The 18954-nt window shown below is 39.0% G+C and overlaps 1 protein-coding gene across 1 annotated transcript in view; it reads right to left on the bottom strand.

The window, feature by feature from the left end:
• Window positions 1-4013: 4013 nt before the first annotated feature.
• The window catches only part of fign (fidgetin), a 50485-nt gene continuing 35544 nt past the window's right edge, over window positions 4014-18954 (bottom strand). The window contains exon 2 of the mRNA XM_048599525.1: window positions 4014-10688. Within this exon, the coding sequence (XP_048455482.1) occupies window positions 8410-10680 (2271 nt within the window). The 5' untranslated portion in view covers window positions 10681-10688 and the 3' untranslated portion in view covers window positions 4014-8409. The remainder of the gene's footprint in view (window positions 10689-18954) is intronic.

Genomic DNA, 18954 nt, shown 5'->3' with positions numbered 1-18954 from the left:
TTGTATTTGTTTAAAACAAAACAATGAAGTTATTGCTCTCCACTTCTGGTTGAAATCTTGTAGGCAAAATGATAGCTCCAGTAGCCATTCAGTTGCTGCCAAAGTAATAATATGCGTATTGGCTGTGTTATTGTTGCTCCTACCGTACAGTCTAAAGAAAGCTAAGTTATCATAATTAACACATGCTAATTGAGGTTATGTTTATTAGTAATTAGATTTTGGGAGCAATTTTAATTCCTGTTTATCTCGACCGCATAGGCATTTGACCTCTAGTAAACAGCATATGAAGACTCTTACTCCACTGAATGTCTTCTCCATCAAGCTGTACAAAGGGGTTGCATTGCCAATTTGCTCTCGTACATTGGCTGCTTCAGCACTTGTGGTTTTCCTATTGAATACAGTGAGAAGAAAGCCTCTAGTTTGCAGCAGCCTTTAATGTAGAAGAACCTTTGCACTAATGAGTGGTTTGTCTAGTGTTCTTAACCTTATCAGCAGTGCCTGAAGTGATAAAGGCCTCACCATTATGTGCTGAAAGATGTTGATAATTCTCAATCGCGATTTAGGAAGACAGCTATTGCCACTATTCAGAATACATGGTGAAACTAAGCAAGCCTGCTCACAATTACTATGCCAGTCTCTGTTCTATGAAGTGGACAGCTACAGGCAATACAGACAAGTAGGCAGGAGGAGGCCTCTTTTCTCATGACAAGAATTATTGCCCAGTGCCTAATAGAATAAGGGCCACTTACAGTGTCATGACTTCTGTCCTGAAAAATGGAAAAATATAAGAATTGACAGGAAAGAAAGGAATGACTCTTCTGGCGTCTCACAGCTAATGACTGCATGAAGTAGATCTATATGTTGGAATGTGGAGGTTGCATCTCTTCCTGAAAGGATAAAAAAAAGTAGCAAGGCATGAGGGCATTTTGAGTGCTGGCTACAACAGGGTTATGTAATGACAAACAGTGGACATCATTGTCCCTGTGCTCTAGAAGCAGATCCAAAGGCAATAATAAAAATGATCAGCTGAATGGTTAAAGATGGCCGAATGTTTGAAGAGATGAAGATGTAATTTTGTCCCAGTTCCCAGAGGATCTGAATTAAATATGACTACAGGGCTTAATCAAATAGCTGGTCACCAAACAACAGCCGAGGCTGCATTTTTTATTCCTAGCAGGTTTTCTCCAGTTACATTACTTATGCAGAGGTTTGTCAGCAGTGTGCATTATTAGCGCTTTAGAGATAAAACTTTAAGTGTGCTCCCAATTAGCACAACAGTGACCATGTACAGTGCCTGTGCTTAATGCCTGCTCTCAGAGAGAAGCTAGTTATGAAGGTCTGAGAAAATGAAACAGCTTAAGCATTCATTTTGAGTGGAGAGACAGCTCCTATTAACATTTAACAGCATTTGTGCAACTCTATGCGGAGGTTATGATGCAAATGAGGAAGAATTAAAAGTGGCCAGGGGTTTGTCATTGATGGATTGCAGTCTGGCGGTGTTCACACTTCTGTTGTGTCCATCATAAGCGATTACTGTGTAATTAAACCTTATTTCTCTACTCTCCAGTGCATAATTACTTTGTGAATGTAACCATCATCTAAAAGCTACCAAAATGCTTTAGCATTTAGTCTTGCAGTCATTTCTACCCAGTGTCAGATATAGCCATCAGACAGTGCAAAGGAACTGTCACTTTTAATAAGAGGCAAAAAATTAAATGAAACAGTATGCTTATTACAGAAAAATTAGGCTTTCAAGTGGTAGAGTCCTTTTGCAATTTGCATAATTTATTCTTTTTTGCAGCAGCAAGCTTCGGGCAATTTTCCTCACATTTAAATAGATCGCACATTTAAGGCTACTTAAGTAAAATTATCACTTTGCATATTTTAATTGTTGAGAAGAAAGTGAATAGAAAGGTCTGCGGCATGGACTTTTGAGTCGGTCAGATGAACGACTGTCTGATTTCTGAGCTCAGCGCTGTTCCGCTACAGATAACCCTGCAGTTCACAGACATCCACATGCATTTCATCAGCATGCAAATACAGCTTGAAGGAGTGTAACAAGTGGATCTTTGATATTTACAAACTAGCCACTAATAACTAGAATGTAATTTGCCTGACACAAGCATTGATTCTGTTATCTCAGCTCTGTGGACACCCATAGGTGCTTTCATTTTTTTGATTGCACCTCATGAATACCATACTTGACTGAAAGTAATACTGTGTCTATGTATACATTTTACGAGAATTCCTCACAGCCGAGTATACTGTTTGTGAGCATGGCCCGAAGGCCAGGAATTCCAGACCACTGAGGCTGATAGCAGCTCTGCTTTCAGCTAGGACTAAAGAGCAGGAAGTGTTGAGGTTCTAGAAAGGGAGCAGAGGAAAAATCCATGGCTTCTCATCGGCAGGACAGGAAAAGAAAGACAGATGTCCTTGATTTTGATGATAGCATAACAGTGAATGTTGTGAGTCTGTCTCTCTAAATTGTGCTGCAAATGAACAACTTTACTTTGCATAAAATTGTTTGCTGATTAGAATTGCATCAATCAATACTGGAATTTTTGGTGTAGGCTTTTGGAACTGTGAGACAAGCTGTTGGGCAGTTTTTAAAATAAAATGTTCAGCAGCAAATCATTCATTAATTACAATTTAATGAACCTGAAGCAGCTACTAAAGACCTTCAGAGGTTTATCAAAAATGCGGTGTGACCCAATGCTCATAAATGACCGAGCACAAACTGAAGATAATCATATGTTGTCTTCGTAATGTCATATACGGATGTGTGCCTTCACACCAGAAAACAATTATTTCATTAACACAACCAATTCCATGTTTAATGTATATCTGATTTATTATAAATTGAATTTTAAGTTTTAAGAAAGCTCCCTGAAGACTGGAAGACCTTTTTCATTTCTCAGCGGCAGTGCTGTTTTCTCATCACATTTCAGATTGAATTATGCTGGAAAGAGTGTAATTCTGTATGTTACAGAATGCAATAAGTATTCTGGAAATGTAAATTCAGATTTCCAGAGGATTTGACTGGAGAAGGAATGGGGGTCATAAAATGAAGGTATTTGTAAAGCTAAATCTAAAAATCAAATGCTGATTCCACCGGCCAGCAGAGCAGTCTCCCTGACTCACCAGGGAATACAGACACATACTCACCTCTACACTGGCAGGGATCAGATGCAGACACGTTCCCCCCTCCCCCCAGCTGATCAGCATTCCAATGTCACCAGGGAACATGGATGCTTGTTTACCACAAGACTTCCAGGGATTGAATGCACACTAGATGTCCTGAGAAAACTTATGTAATTTTTGTCGCTAAATTTCCAATAATTAAATACACTTCACTGTAAACTGTATTGGACAAAAGACTCATACTTTAGATGGAAAGGCTGTAACCACCCACTATCTTACTAGAATAAGAACAAACATAATGGAGAGAAAAAAATATAAAACTAAAATAAGACCTACCTTTGCTGCATTGTTTCCAGACATGAAACAGCAGGTGCTCATCCATCATTTGTCCTGCTAAGTGGGAATCTAATGGTTGGACACACAGAAGGATGTCCATCTGTATACATGTGCCATACTATTTATTAAACGGACAGGTCAAATAAACCTAAATGAACTGAGCATATGGGTCATTCTGGAGTGTGAATTTTGTTCAGTTTTTGCCTGTGTAAAAGTCACTTTCCGATCACATGGAATAGTCATAGCAAGGGGTCAAAAGCTACTCGACCATCTGTCAATAGGAATCTGTGAATGTTGTAAATGCACAAATGAATATACACTTTTCCTTAGGAAATGGTTCTGAAGCAAGGTGACTGACACTACACAGCAATCACCTGGGAAAATTTGAACCATTCACGACATTTGGAAATGGAGAAATTTTCAGTTCCCAAAAATGGCCAACTTTCCCCAGTTTTTATTGCATCACTTTCATGTGTGTAAAGGAAATAGAAATCCACAACCTTTCATATTCAGAATTTTATTTGAGGTATGCTTGTTCTTTTCTGTTTCCATATTTAGTAGCATAGCCATATACAACAAATTGTACAATAGAGAAAACTTTTCATAAAAATATCTGCCTTGAACCACAAATTTTCTTTTAATGGTAACTACTTAAACTAGTTATTCTATATGAAAATTTACTCCAATAATTTCCCTGTGGTAGCAAGTAATTATGAAAAGAAAGATTCTATGTGGCTAGATAATATAATAGGATTCAGCACTGAACTTCCAGACGACAGTGCCTTACTACTTCCTAGGACTGAGATGCAGAGGTTTACAATGATACTGCACCAATGAGGACAAAATGCATTGCAACAATTTCAGGAACTCAGTCGAGACCTCCAGTTTAATTGTAAAGCAGTTTCCAATGCACATACATTCAACCATACAATGATCCCATCACATCAGCAACTGAAAAAAAAAGTTTAAACCAGAAATGTTTCATTTACACAAATAATGTTCACAAATGATGTGAATTTATTAACTGACCTTTTTTTCTTAATTAGTGATACTGTGCAGCCTGAAAGATGGCAAAGTCTTTACGCAGTGCAGTAAAGACAAAATTTGGTTTCAGCAGATACAAAATAATATACGCATGTATTTTAAAACCTGCTGAAAATATTTATATTTTATGATACTGTATAGGACTTTTATGTCTTTAGACAGTTGTTTTCTTTAAAGATGTGAATTTAAGGATCAATTTTTTAAAAAAATATTAGTACTATCCTTAATTATTGTTCACATGAGGGGCCAGAATTAAACGTGACACACAAATTAATTGTAGCACTTATTGCTACACAAAAAGGCGTATACAGTAACAAACATCTTACCGAAATGGTCTGGTCATGAGTATTATTTTCCAGTCCAACTATATCACCAGTAGGTGTGCATTATCTACACGGCCACACTTTCCTAATGCTTCTATCATTTAGGTTGATAATACTGTTCAGTGTAATGACAGTCTTTCTGAGGTAGACTGTTCCAAGTTCAAGGACAAGTCTTTTATTTTACAAATGCATGACATTCAAAAAGGACATAAAATAATAAATACTACATGTACAATATGTAGCAATGAGGTAGAAATGGTTACAAAGAATGCAACAATGTTTGAATTTACAACAGATGTAGTTTAAACGAAAATTCTGAGTGGCTAAACTGCAAATAATTTTTTCAAGCTCTTTCACAATTGTAGCTTTATGATGTTAAAACAGGAATGATTGTGCTCAAAATACTTCAGTAGGACCATTTAAATGCTGAACATTCTGTTCTATTATTTCATTTTTCTCAGTCCCGCAGCATGGCTGACCCAAATGCCTACATTGTAGCTATCGTAAGGACTCGGATGTGCCATCCTTCCATTTCAAATTGAACTGCGTTTAACAATGCTGTGTATTGTGCTACACTACTAGTGTTACATTTAAGAACGGAGAAGAATTTAGAATGACAGGCAATGACTGTGTGCTGTAACAGGAACAGCTGATTAGGATTGGGGAAGGAGGTAGAATGTGCCATTGTAATTAAATGCTGCCTATCTCTGTGCTATAAGGTGTTTGTGTAAAATTTAACAATGACTGAAAAACATAATACTGTACAGACTTTCGTTGCCTGACACACTCCAGCATCTCTGGCTGAATGACCTCCAGCACAACATTAAACCTATTTACACTTCAAGAGCATGAGTGCTGACTAAAGAGCTTTCACAAATAAAACTAATTTTGCATTCTGTTAATTAGTTTAGACGGTCAGAATTTAAATTACTGTTACAAATATCGAGCTGTTAAGAAAATTCTGCTAACAAATAAATTCCACCCATGTAAGCTGATCATTTACTGCTCATAAATTGATAAATCAAAGAAAAATGTGTTTTAAAAGATATAAAATATTAAATTTATTTTGGGACAAAGCAAATTATTTTTTCTACCAACAAGCCACAAACTTTGGTTTCCACGTTGCATTCAAAACAGATTAGAAATGAAAAAATACGCATGTGGAAAACCATTGATAATTGTATCAGTTTAATAGCTGCAGTCTGATGGCATGCATTAGTTAAAATGCTATTTTTTTTTCAAAAACTAAAGTCTATTTGGATATAACATGGATGTCACATTTAGGTGGCACATTAGGATAGAATGGTCCACAGCACTGATGTCTGGGTCCTTTCATTTTAATCTACAAATAATCCAAGCTAAAGAAAATACTGCAAACCATTATTGGGTCTTCCAATTGGTGGGTTTGCTGGAATTATTGAATTAAGTTTCACTTTATCATTTCCAATAAATGCATCAAGACTGAAATAAAAATCTAGTTTGAAAGCAGACACCAAAATTAATGGCTAACCTAAAGACAACAAAAAGGGTCAGCACAGTGCATTGGCAAACTTTAAGAGAAATATTGATTTTAGACTGTAGCATGTTTAAAAAAAAACTGTGAGAAGGATACTCTGAAATTCTAATTAAAATGAGCCTTTTTCACAAAAATAATACATGGGGCAAAACCTAAATTCTTTATCTTCTAGTTTGGCATTTTCAGTGCAGATTATTTTTTAAAAATGCTTTTAAACTTACATTATTTAATGGCAACACAAAGTACCAGTGCTTTGCAACAGTTCTTTAACTGTATAAAATAAAGAATTGGAAAAAAACGATACATTCAGCAGCGAGCGAGACTGTTTTGCTCATGCAGTCACAAGCTTTGGGGCAGCTGCAGCCTAAGCTACTCCTGTTCAGAGACATTACCCAACATCAATCAGCTGTCAAAAACAAAAAGTTGCACATAAAGCATTAAAGGATAAAAAGAAAGACAACACAGGAGGGGTGATAAAAATGCCACACATGCCAGCTAATAGTTGTTCCAGAAAGAACACTCTACAGAATGTATGGCTGAAGGAGGGAGAAACGTGAAGCTCACTTGAGGGAAAATTAGCAGCTCACAGAAACTTGTTCTGCAGGTTAGCATACCAAAGTGTAATCTGACTTCAAAAAACCCTCTAATAATCTGCTTTCAAAGAGAATATAACAAAACTGAGGTAGAACAGAAAGCAGGACACTTCCTCCTTGGGCACATCTATGAGGAATGGTAGTTAAATTAATCTGAAACTGAAGATAAAAAAGTTTTCAGTGTACTGAAAATCTTCCACTCATTTTCATGCTTAGCTACTGCTTATCCAGCAGCTAGCCAACTGCCTGCCACATGTAGTAGCTCTGTGACCCATGACCTTCCAACTTTGACATATAATGAACCCTTCCCCACCCCCATCTCAATAACCTAGAAGCTACAACTGTAACCAGTCGGTAGTGGCTTGAAGGTCAACAGTCATAGTTCACAGCTAAGTGTGCCTTTCAGATAGTAGTGAACCACTAAATAAAGAATATGAAAAATTATTTCCCCAAATACTTAATAATTAAAGTGGCTTTCAATTGACATGTGCACCTCCTGACTGGGTACTGTAAGATCACAAACATTATTGTCAGTTGCTAAAGTTCACTACGATAAAGAGGAGCTTGGGCTGAATTTACCCCCAAGTTGGAAAGCAATCGCTTTCACAATAAGGATTCATCCTTCTGTTTAAGCCTGGAACAGGTAAACAGTGTACAAGGTTCTGACAGACCACTTCAGAATAAACCTGGATACATTCAAAGTCATCTCCTCGCTATATTTTTTTTTTGAGGTAAACATACAGTAATATTAGTAATGAGAAACCCAGCCTATGACTCCCAGCAGTACATAGTGCTTTCAACACATTCCTTTGAGGTACAAATCACAATCACTTTCCTGAGTATTTGCGGACAGAACATTAAAAGAACTGAACTGCTAAAATTAAGGTCCAGATTATCAATACCCTGCTTAACTGTTTGCAGGTGATACTGCAGAACAGACAGGATTGAGGAATACTGTTGTCCTAAGAATGGCAAAAGCTGGCTAGCCACCTCCTATTACAACTGTTGATTTCTCAATAAACATTTAGTTCAAAACTGTTTAAAGTTAAAGCTCTTGTATTAGCACATGCCACCTACTGAATTGTGAGGCAAACAAAAAAATAAAGCACCACTTCAGGCACTTGACAGCAACTGAATCTCAAGAACAGCAGAATGGAATCAACACAGAGGGTTCCTGTCCTTTGAAAACAACCCACTTTTCTCTGCACCTTGGTGAGCGTCGTCTTGTTTGAGCAGAACTAAACATCAACATAAGCTTTTCCATATGCAGCTTACATTTGAGTAGCTCTGACATTTTGCGCTCTTCCTTCAAGTTTACCCTGACTCTCAGTCATATGCCAAGGTCACTGTTGTCTCCTTAGTACCTTTTTCAACTGTAATACTACTGAAAAAGGGGTTTCTAATCCCTATGTAGCACATTACTGTGGCCAATGATCACTGCATATTCACAAGCTTATCATTGGCTGCAGCCAAACATTTTGTTCCACTCAACATATACATCCAGCTCTTTCTGGGAAATGCTTGGCTGGATCTTGCAAAAAGCATTATCAAAATCCTGGTATGTGATTGGCCTTAACTGATTAGGCATGATGGCTGAAAGGTCTGTGCCCTGCATTGCATGGAGAGGGCCTACCATTGCTTCCTGACACAGTCGAACCACATCCAAGCCAGAGAAGCTCTCAGTACGCTGCACAATCAGTGCAATCTCCTTGTCACTGAGGCAGTAGTTGTGCTGTGAGAGCAAGTGTATTACCATCTGGTGCCTTGCTGTACTGTCAGGCAATGGGATTAAAAGTCGTTTCATAAAGTATCTGCGACCAGCTTCATCTATTTCTTCTGGTTTACTGGTGGAGCAAATTACCACAACCTGATCCTCCACAGAGGTCACTGAAGTGTCCAGCTGCATGAGAAGCTCTGTTTTAATACGAGTGATGGGACTGGGTTCTTCGTTCACTTGCGATGAAAGAAGCAAATCAACTTCACTGATGAAAATGACTGCGGGCTGACGACAGCGTGCCACAAGGAAAGAGGCCTGAATGATCTTGTCCCCTTCCCCCAGCCACTTTGAAATAAGTGCTGAGCCATTGATTCGGAAGAAGGTGGCGCCCAGCTGACTAGCTATGCACCTGCCCAATAGCATTTTGCCTGTTCCTTGAGGACCGAAGAAAAGGATGCTTCTAGGTAGAGCGCTGAGTCCGGTGAAAACGTCAGGCCTCAGTATGGGCCATAAAACTTCCTCCTTTATAGATGCCTTAGCCATTTCAAGGCCTGCTATATCACTCCAGTCTATTGGAGGCCCTTGGTTTATAATTTCATTGGTTACAAGTTCTATGAGGTGTGAGTCAGTGTTCTTCAACTGTTCATCAGCTGGCCGGTTCGATGAGGTAGCTGCGCGAATGCCTGGGCCCTGGATTGGATGTGGGAGGAGTTGCCTGTGCTCATCACTACGTTCATTCATCACCGGCGAGGTGAATTTGCTGAAAGATTCGGTGGATCTTGATGGTCCCAAGGAATTTTTACCAGCACTGTACGAAGGGGGTGTGAGGGCCCTGTTTGACTGGCTGCTGAATTTTCTTTGCTGATCGGTGACTATCAGCTGTTTTGTTGGTTTAAATGCTAGAGGTGCCGACTCAGCACTCCTGTCAAATCCATTTCCTCTGTTTGAGTTTGAAATGCTATTATCTGGCATTCTGTACATAGGGCTCTGCGCAGTCCGCTGTTGTCCATAACTGTAATTTCCATAGCTAGGGTCCATTTCTCCCTGCCCAGCCATGTAGAAAGCTTTTCTTTTCAGAGAATTGGCTGAGCTGTTACTAAGTGGTGATGGAGCAATTGGTGGTAAGCCATGACTCTGGTAGCTGTAGCCTGGTACAGTGGTTGGAGGGAGAGGAGTTGGAGCAGCAATGCCCGATGGCAGATAAGCAGAGGGAGGTGGGGCTGCACCAGGACTGTAGCCAGGGCCGACTGGAGTCTGTGGGGGGTAGCCAGCGGAGGGATAATTATACACAGTGCCAGAAATATTGGAGGAACCTGTACTATAGCCTGGGACTAAGGAAGGAGGTGGAGGGGGTGGAGGAGGAGGGGGAGGCTGAAGAAGGCCGGAGCTGTGCAAAGGTGATGGATGAGGTGATGGAAGTGCTGGAGCTGACTGACTGCTGTAACTTGAATGCAGATAAGAGCCATTGTAAGCTGTGGCATATTCCTGAGAAGCACCAACTGGTGGGAGCCCCGAATGCAGACTGCCACAGGTACTTGTGGAATAACTTGGTTCTGGCAGATTGCTGGCTACTCCAGGAGAGGTTCCTATATTTCCAGAAGCATCTGTCGGTGGAAGGGTAGTGGTCACTCCTGATTTACTCGCAGTTATGACATCTGGAACACAGCTCATAGGATACACACCTTCAGAGTTCAGCGAGGATTGCCAAGGCTCACCTTCATTTTTCCGCCCATTAACCAGTCCTGGTGGCCCTTCTGAGTAGCTGCTTAAGATAGATCGCTCAGTGGGGCCTTCTAAAATTCCAGAGTATTTCTCTGCATATTTTTTCAGCAGGTTTGAGGCAGTCAGTGCAGAGATATCATCGTTGGCCCAGGCATACTGATAAGTACGTTGCAGATGGCCTCTGAACACATCTGCTTTGTGGGCTGGTGAGCGGGTCGTGGAGGAAATGTCAAAGTGCTGTTCCGGCCACTGGCTCAGAGGCTGGGCATGCTCTGGCGTCCACTGCATCTTCAAGCCTGCAAAAGATAAGATTTTAATCCGTTAAAAACTGACACTTCAAATGCCGGCTAACCTACTGTGACACCGAGTGTTTACATGAATTGACACTGCGACTTAATGGACTTAGAGACTACTGACTTCTTACTGTCAGCAATAATGTCTCAGTAAGTATTTAATTTTTAAAAATTTATCTTAAACCCTATTTACTCAAGCTAAAGATTAATAGTCACATTTCTGCATGTACAGCAAGCAAGAAGTCTAATTGTAAAAAAAAATCTTTCTAAACGCTAGCCACCTTGTGATGAGGACTAAAAAATCAAGAATGTCCAATCATGCCACCAGCTTCCATTCTTCACCACAGGCTCGATGATTGGCAGGTACTTGGAAATGAAGGTCAGCAGCACAAGTACACAAACAGCGCGACTGAAACCAAATCCCAATTGGAAAAAGTTGCATCTCTTCAGGAGGGATTTAACAAAGGAATAAATTTTTTTTTTTAATGGTAACCTTCATCAACTTCTACCTACATGAGAATGAATAACCTGGATACTAGTCATTTTTAAATTGCATCTAGCTTTAAACTACTTTATATTTGAACAACCTTTTTACATGATACGATAAATTTACAGCAAACAATTGCAATACAAGTATCATTAGCTAATGATTGCTGTGTAGTCCAAATCTAGCCTATCATAACCATTGTATATATAAAAACAATGCAAAATCATTGTGGCAAATTGGAATACAAGGCTAACATTACATTTGTCTTTTTAATTTGTAAAAACAACTCTCATTACTCCATTCCACAACAGACCCTATGACTGAACAGATTTCAGAGATACTGCATTTGTTGGTTGCTTCTCAGTACAGTTTCTGTTTTCTTTTTTAATATAAAATATGAGACACAGCTGACATATCACTTCTAGGATACCTTTCTGATTTTATACTGAACACCTAGTTAGTGCGGTATAATGCACCCTGTGCAGAACAATATGACACAGACATTTCAGGTCATTCTATAATCCAACTCTCATCTGAGTGGTCTGAGACAGTTTCAAATCTGCTTCACAGAGTGCAGCAAAGCAATCTCCCAGGCAGCGCTCCATCGCTTTCATCACACAAAGCCTACAACTCGGCATGAATTACAACTGGCCCTTTTGCTTCTTAGTCCTGTTGTCGAAGCTCTGAAAAAACAAGCGTCACTTGTCTGCCAGTCCTCTTTCTTTAGCAGCCTTCAGGGTACAAAAGGCACTGGGTAGCCTAATCCTGCCGTTCTCACACAAACTCAAACACTATTTATCAAGCTGAGCAGAGATATTTAAAGTTACATTATATCTGTGACAATCTGTGGCATGTTATATTGCATTTCCCCAAATCCTGAAATACATAGAGAGAGACTAGCGGAAGCATCAGCTAACTCTTTCCAAGTCTTACCTGAGCATGGTACACATTAGTGTTTTGGTGCAGCTGTATCAACAGGCTTCCTTAATCTCGATCATATTACAAAAAGTGATTTTTCACAAACAGTCCAGTACCCTCTGGCACAGATTCTGTGATAAGGGGGAGGCCCAGTTGAATTGAAGCATCTGTGGCACTGCTCCACTCTGAGTTATTACTGTCTTTTTTTAAAAAACAGCTCCCACCCCCTTCCTCATCTCCTCCCCCTCTTTAGCTGTTCACAGCCTGGATGAGGCATCAGATGCGACTGCTGTAGCCTTGTTCCACTAAACAAATGCAACATACTGTTTGCCTGGTAACAGAACAGCATGTCGATTCCCATCTGACACCCTCTCTGGCATTAGCAAACCATTGCACGAGACATCGGGAGCTAATTAACAGGATGATGCTTTGCTAATTGTGTTAATTTACAGGGTTTAATTCAAAGAAAATCACAATATAGCTGGCACCTTTGTCATGGTTCCAACTTACCACTGAAGAAATGTATGAAAATACGAACGTTGAAAATGTTCTCTGGCTGAAAAAATGCAAGAATCAATAGGGAGGGAATAGAAGACCAGTATTTCAGAGGAGCAAGGTTGAAACAATATCATATCCAACCATTAAAAGTTACAAAGAAAGAAGCATACTGAAAATAAAGTTTCAATATTTGCCATTTTAAACGTGACAATATTCTAAATATAGCACTTTTACACTAAACATCAATTTTAATTTTGACGCTAGAACCTAAAACCATTGCGAGTTTGGAACAATAACCAGCTTAAATGTCAGCGATTTTGTTACAAAGTAATTTTGTTGGCAATACTTCTTGAATTTTAATGTACCATAGCCATTGGAAAATCTCTCCTTAAACAAATGCATAAACAGAATACATAAACTTCAGTTTCAATTTTGTCAACATCTCGAACACTTTATCTGTAATTAATACTTGCAATTAAATAATTAGAAACAGTCACAGTTCACTATTAGCCATGTTGCCTGACAAAATTTGTTTCATGATTCTCATGGTCCACATCTTCAAATGATTGCTATTTTATGTCACTGACCAACAGACTTCTTTAAATTGAAATCTGAATCTCTAGCACATCAGCAAATACTCACTTGGCCGTGTGCCTTGATTCTTATAAATGGGGGCTAGAAAGTTAGGCAGACAGCATTCAAGAAAGTTGGCTAATTGATCAAAATTGAATGCAAAAATACCACACCTTTTCTTCTTTCTGCTAGAAGGAAGGTTCTCCGCAATTATATGCCAAGCCATAACAAAGTGCCATGATTTCTACAATTGATAGGGTGAGGAAGGAGGCTTCAAATCTTTCAGACAGAATGGTGACCGAACCCTGTGCCATTGGCATTTATCTGATCCGCGGCTTCACCAATCCACCTCTACCTCAATTTTAATTAAGAAGAATGTAACTGGAAGTTGCATTCTTACGCTAATAGATTCTAATTTAAATTCAGGCAGAAGAGCATTCCTTTTAAATCACACTTTCACACCTTGCATTTGCAGATTACATTACATCTTGGAGCAAATTACTTAATTTCTATTCCTTTTCATTTGCATAAAGAGGCACCTCCAACAATCACAGAAGCCTTTCTCTGTAAATGTGTGTTTATAGCAGGTACAATTGCAATCCCACAACATCAAATGCTAAATGAAATGGAAACAGAAAATTAAACGAAGCACAATGACTGACTTGAAACTATTCAACCATAGCTTGAACCATAGCTGACGGGCTCTGCCCATTCTCTGTGGATATGGACAAAGCATAACCGTTTGCAAGTCTAGCTTCACTGCAAACATTTCAAGTTATGGACACAAGTATTACCCATGTGCAAAATTCTCTCCTTCACATCAGTGAGACTATAAACATTTAAACAAACAAAGGGGTAGCCAAGTGGTCTGTAGTGGAGGCACTGGTGGATTATTAATTTAGTGTTGGACTCTTATTCTTGTCGCGTGCATACTCCCAAATCATCCCAAGACAGTCAACTGTTGGAATTGATTTCTGAGCTTCTGGCAGCATTAGAGCAGCCTCTCAGCTCATGTAAAAGAATCCAGAAACTAACTACGCATGTTGCACTGCGTTCTGCACAAGAGGAGCAAAGTTCATTCTGCAGCAGGAAAAGCGGAGGCCTGTTGTCGGAAAGGGAACCCTAGTTATTGCTGGGTGGGACTGGGTGCTGAATTCCTTTTTGTGGAGGGTGTCGAGGTTCAGGTTGAATATCTAATATTGCACGCAAGAAAAACTGTCACCTCCACGTGCACCGTTCCAGTAAGCAGGCTATTTATTCTCTTTTCTTAAAGCTACTTTTTGCCAGGAATATCAAACACACAAATACACAAAACAAAAATCACATTTCTGCTGTTAGTTTGGAGAAGAACTCTGTAGAAAGTCTACAGCAGCATTTTTGGCACACTTTGATTACACAACATCCCAATAATGAAATAGTTTCTGACTGGCTCGAGGGCCTCGGCTCACATTCCACTGATTAGCACCTCAAAAGGCTCAAAAAGAATGCACTTTTGTATAATTTAACGGCGCTTGGTGGTCGAGCTTTCTGCACAATGATAAAAACCTACAACATTTTACAGCACATTCTTTATGCTTTGTTAATGCCAATCTCCAGCAAAGCATGCAAAAATTAGCCACAAAGTTAACTTTAAAAAAAAAATCATTCACGATGGGCTGTAAGAATTTCCTGTATTACAGTGAGCAATGTTTAGAATTATTTTCTAGGATTAACAAGCTTTTTTCTTGCAAACTCAAAGTAATATTTTCACTACCCTGGCTCAGAGAGCAAACAACACAAAGCTGACCTTATTTAGTACTATTAATCTCTGTATTCTTTGCTGTTTTTAAGCAAACATGACTGTGCCTCCAGTATGTCCATCCAATTTCCCACCACGTAAATTGGACTGCCGTTTGCACAATTCACTATTCATTATGAAACAGCTGAAAGGAAACACAGAGGTGGCTGTTCTCGTGATGCCTTGTAGCTGGATTCCACCACATCAAAAAAGAATTTTATGCTAGGGGAGCACAGTAATTGAAATTCATTCTCATCAGACTCATTACTGCTTTCATCGATTTACAATACTAAAGATGCTTATTAAGTAACTATGCTCAATAAACCACCATGTTAAAAAAAATGTAACAAGTTCTTAACAGCCAATTTTCACCACAATTATGAATGTTAAGCTGCTATGTAATAAACAAATTGCAAAACAGTGCTGTCATGAAACTGAAGTTTCATTGTCTAGGCTTGTTTTCTTAACTACAATATAGGCTTAATGGTGAATTAGCACTGTTAATTAAAAAAAGTGTAGATAATACTAAGAATAATTTAAAATGTATTACAGTGCCATTAAAGATAGAATTGAAAACACTTATTAGAACTGTGTACATAATAGAAAATACAATGTTGTTTAATGAGTGCCTTAATGAATGTCTGTGTAACCACCCCAATTGACCGCCATCTTGGAAGTATTATAAGTAAACAATAATGATAATTATGCTTGTTGGACAAGTATTTACAATGAGCAGATAAATGAGCACAATCTATTCTAACCGGGGTAGATATCAGTCACATATTCCCACCAGTTGGGAAGGATGTGTTTTAGATTGAGGGATTGTAAATAGACTCTCACTATATAGGTTGAAATGACAATATTTCTTATGTGGTAATTAAATTGAAGTTATCGGTCAATCAGCACAATTAATACAAAACCATACAGCACTGCATTTTGGTTGACATCTTTCACTCGGTTACTTGGGAATATTGTGTCCACTTCAAGCATAATCTCGGCTAATGTGTATTGAGCATGATAAAATATCTAAACTACTGATCATCAGGTTTAACAAGGAAATAGCCTGCATCTACCCTTAAGCACTCCTTTGACAAAAAGCAACATTTATAATTCACTGTACTTACTGAGATTTCGTATCAGATGTAAACTCCCCAACTAGAGGTCAAGGTCCAAATTAACAAACATTTCTGATCTGTGCATTGTTTGAAAGGGGTTTCAATAGCCCCAAAATACGTAGCCTTCTTGTACAGTAAGCTTTTGAATACATCCAAATGAGCCTAGTAAGCAAGCAAAGAAAACAGCCAAAATGATGGAACAAGAATAGAAATGAAAAGAAATAAAATAATTGGATTGTGTGCTTACATAAGCCAGTCTCAATATCACAAAAACACTGACATATCGCTGGTATATTTATTGCACAGACAGATAGAATCATTTGCTAGCGGTGATTCTGGTGGGCACGGCTCATGCTAGGTGTTGCTAATAAATCCACCATCACAGACACTCAAAGACAGCAGTGCGCACGATTTCATGTTACCATACTGGTTTCCCATGCTGCCTTGAGACATGCAGCATAGATCAAAGAAAAATTATGTTTTGATGCTATAACACTGCAAGTTACAATGCAGTGTAGAATCTACAACTATTAAACTAAAGAAATGAATAAGATGATTGGAAAGCATGGTCTTTTATGGAACTAGGAGAATAGCTAGGAGAATTACAACAGGACTGTTATTCAAGGAGTCACTACATAATGAACCTTGAAGAATGCTTATTCATTATCTCAGAAGTTGTAACTTCTACCGGGATACAGTTTTATAGATGTCAGTAACATCCACCGCTTTGCCCAAGCAGTTACTCTTGATGTGTGAGCATGTATTGCAAATGTCACAAACTATTCAACCATAAAGGCCCCACAGCTAAACCTAATCCTATATCCTCACGTGCACATTTTTTCAGCACGGATCCTTGAGTAGCAATCAGGAACGCTGATTTTTCTTTCCCTCGCCCAAGGACACTGAATCCAATTCCAGCACCTTAATGTCATCCCAGCTCTGCTCAGCTAACTCAGCATATATCAAGAGATCTTAGGAAGGGTGACCAAAGTTTGTTCAAAGACATATGTGATGAAGACTATTTTTAAGAAAGAAAATAGAATGATGACCATTATTTATTTGTTACAAGCTTATTAACTCCCATCTTGCTTCCAAAGAGGATTACTCCAGCTCCTTGTTTGTCTATCCTATCTGATCTCGATGATAGGTATAACCTTTTTTTTCCCTTCAAGCGAAGATTCACTCCACTTCCATCCATCCCACCACTGTGGTTAACATGGCCCTCATCAATGTCCATTCCATTTCCCATACGTTTACTTGCAACACTCCTACGCCACCCCCAAAACATACAGTACAGTCTCTCTTGTCTTCATCTCTTAAGTTACCAACCTCACGTTCTACAAATCCTCTGCTATGTCTCATGTGATGCCACCACCAAACACATCATCTCCCTCCTGCCCCCACAACTCCCACTTATCTTTCATCATTAGAAGGGACTAATTCGTTAGTGATTCCCTTACCACTCCTCAAACTCTTGTGGGGAGACAGTGGCATAGTAGTAATTTTACTGGATTAGTAATCTAGAATCCCTGACAAATGTTCTGGGGTCATGAGTTTGAGTCCCACCATGACAGATGGTGAAATTGGAATTCAAGCAAAATCAAAAGCAAAATCTTGATTTAGTTCTAAGGGCGAATGTCAACTGTGGTAAACTCCCATCTCGTTCACTGATGGCCTTTAAGGAAAGCAATCTGTCATCTCTACTTGATCTAGCCCACATGTGACTCCAGATTCACATCAATATGATTGATACTTAACTGCCCTCTGAAATGTTCTAGCAAGCATTCAGCTCACAGGTAATAAATGCTGGTCCAGCCCATAATACCCATATCCCATGATGGAAAATATATACAGTATATATAAGAAAATCACCTCAACATTCCTTTTTCCTTTCCATGGTAGTTTTCCATGCAAACACTGGTGAAAGGGCTCATGGCACAGTGGTATCTCTAGGCCAGAAAGCCCAGGTTCAAGTCACACCTACTCCAGAGGTAGGAGATAACATCCCTCAACAGATCGATTGGAAAATATCTACAAGGGTAGGTGATGGAATACCTTTTCCTTCCAATTTGTCCTTTGTCTAAGGCCTGAAACATCATTCCAGGTGAAATAATGATTTGATTTACATTTTTTTTTTAAGTTTTGTGTGCTGTATTTACTATTTGCAGTATGGTCTACTCTATACTGGACCAAACACATTAGATTATCATTTATAACTTTGTAGAACACATTCAATCTGCCTATAAGCTTGACCCTTAGCTTCCAGTTGGCAGTCTTTTTAATTCATGACACGACTCCCACTCAGATCTCCCTGTTCTCCGTCTCCTACACATCTTCATTGAGGCTCAACAGAAGCTCCAAGAATAGATGAGGCACAATACAGCCTTCCAGACTCAACTTCAAATTCAACAATTTTAAGTCACAAACTCTGCTCCCCTTTTTGTTTGGACGGCAACTGGGCGATAGATTTTTCTGCTTTCCCATTTACACTTGCTATAGACATTTCTTTGCTTCTTTACTTGCCCCATTACAATCTCCTTTTGCCTCACAACATGTAAAGTCTCTTGCCTTCAGATCACCCCAAACTTTCCCATTTGCTCTTCCCACTTTCCCTGTCTCTGCACTTACTCAAAACCTATTACATCACTAGCTTTCTTCCAGTTCTGATGAAAACTGTTTCCTTCTCTATGACAGGCATGCCTGTTATGTATTTCCAGCATCCACAGTATTTTGCTCCTGCTTTGAGAGACAAGAGGATTTGAAAAAAAAGAGACAGACTTGCTCTTATTAAATTCTTTTCATGACCATTGGAAGTCTCAAAGCACTTTAAAACCAATGAAGCACTTCTGAACTAGTGTGATCACTACTGTAATAAGGAAACATTGCTGTACTATAATATCT

Source organism: Rhincodon typus, chromosome 7 (genome assembly GCF_021869965.1).
Source record: "Rhincodon typus isolate 14 chromosome 7, sRhiTyp1.1, whole genome shotgun sequence".
In the NCBI taxonomy this organism is placed as follows: domain Eukaryota; kingdom Metazoa; phylum Chordata; class Chondrichthyes; order Orectolobiformes; family Rhincodontidae; genus Rhincodon; species Rhincodon typus.
Note: the sequence above shows the minus strand (reverse complement) of the source record. Positions and strands in the feature narration are given on the sequence as shown.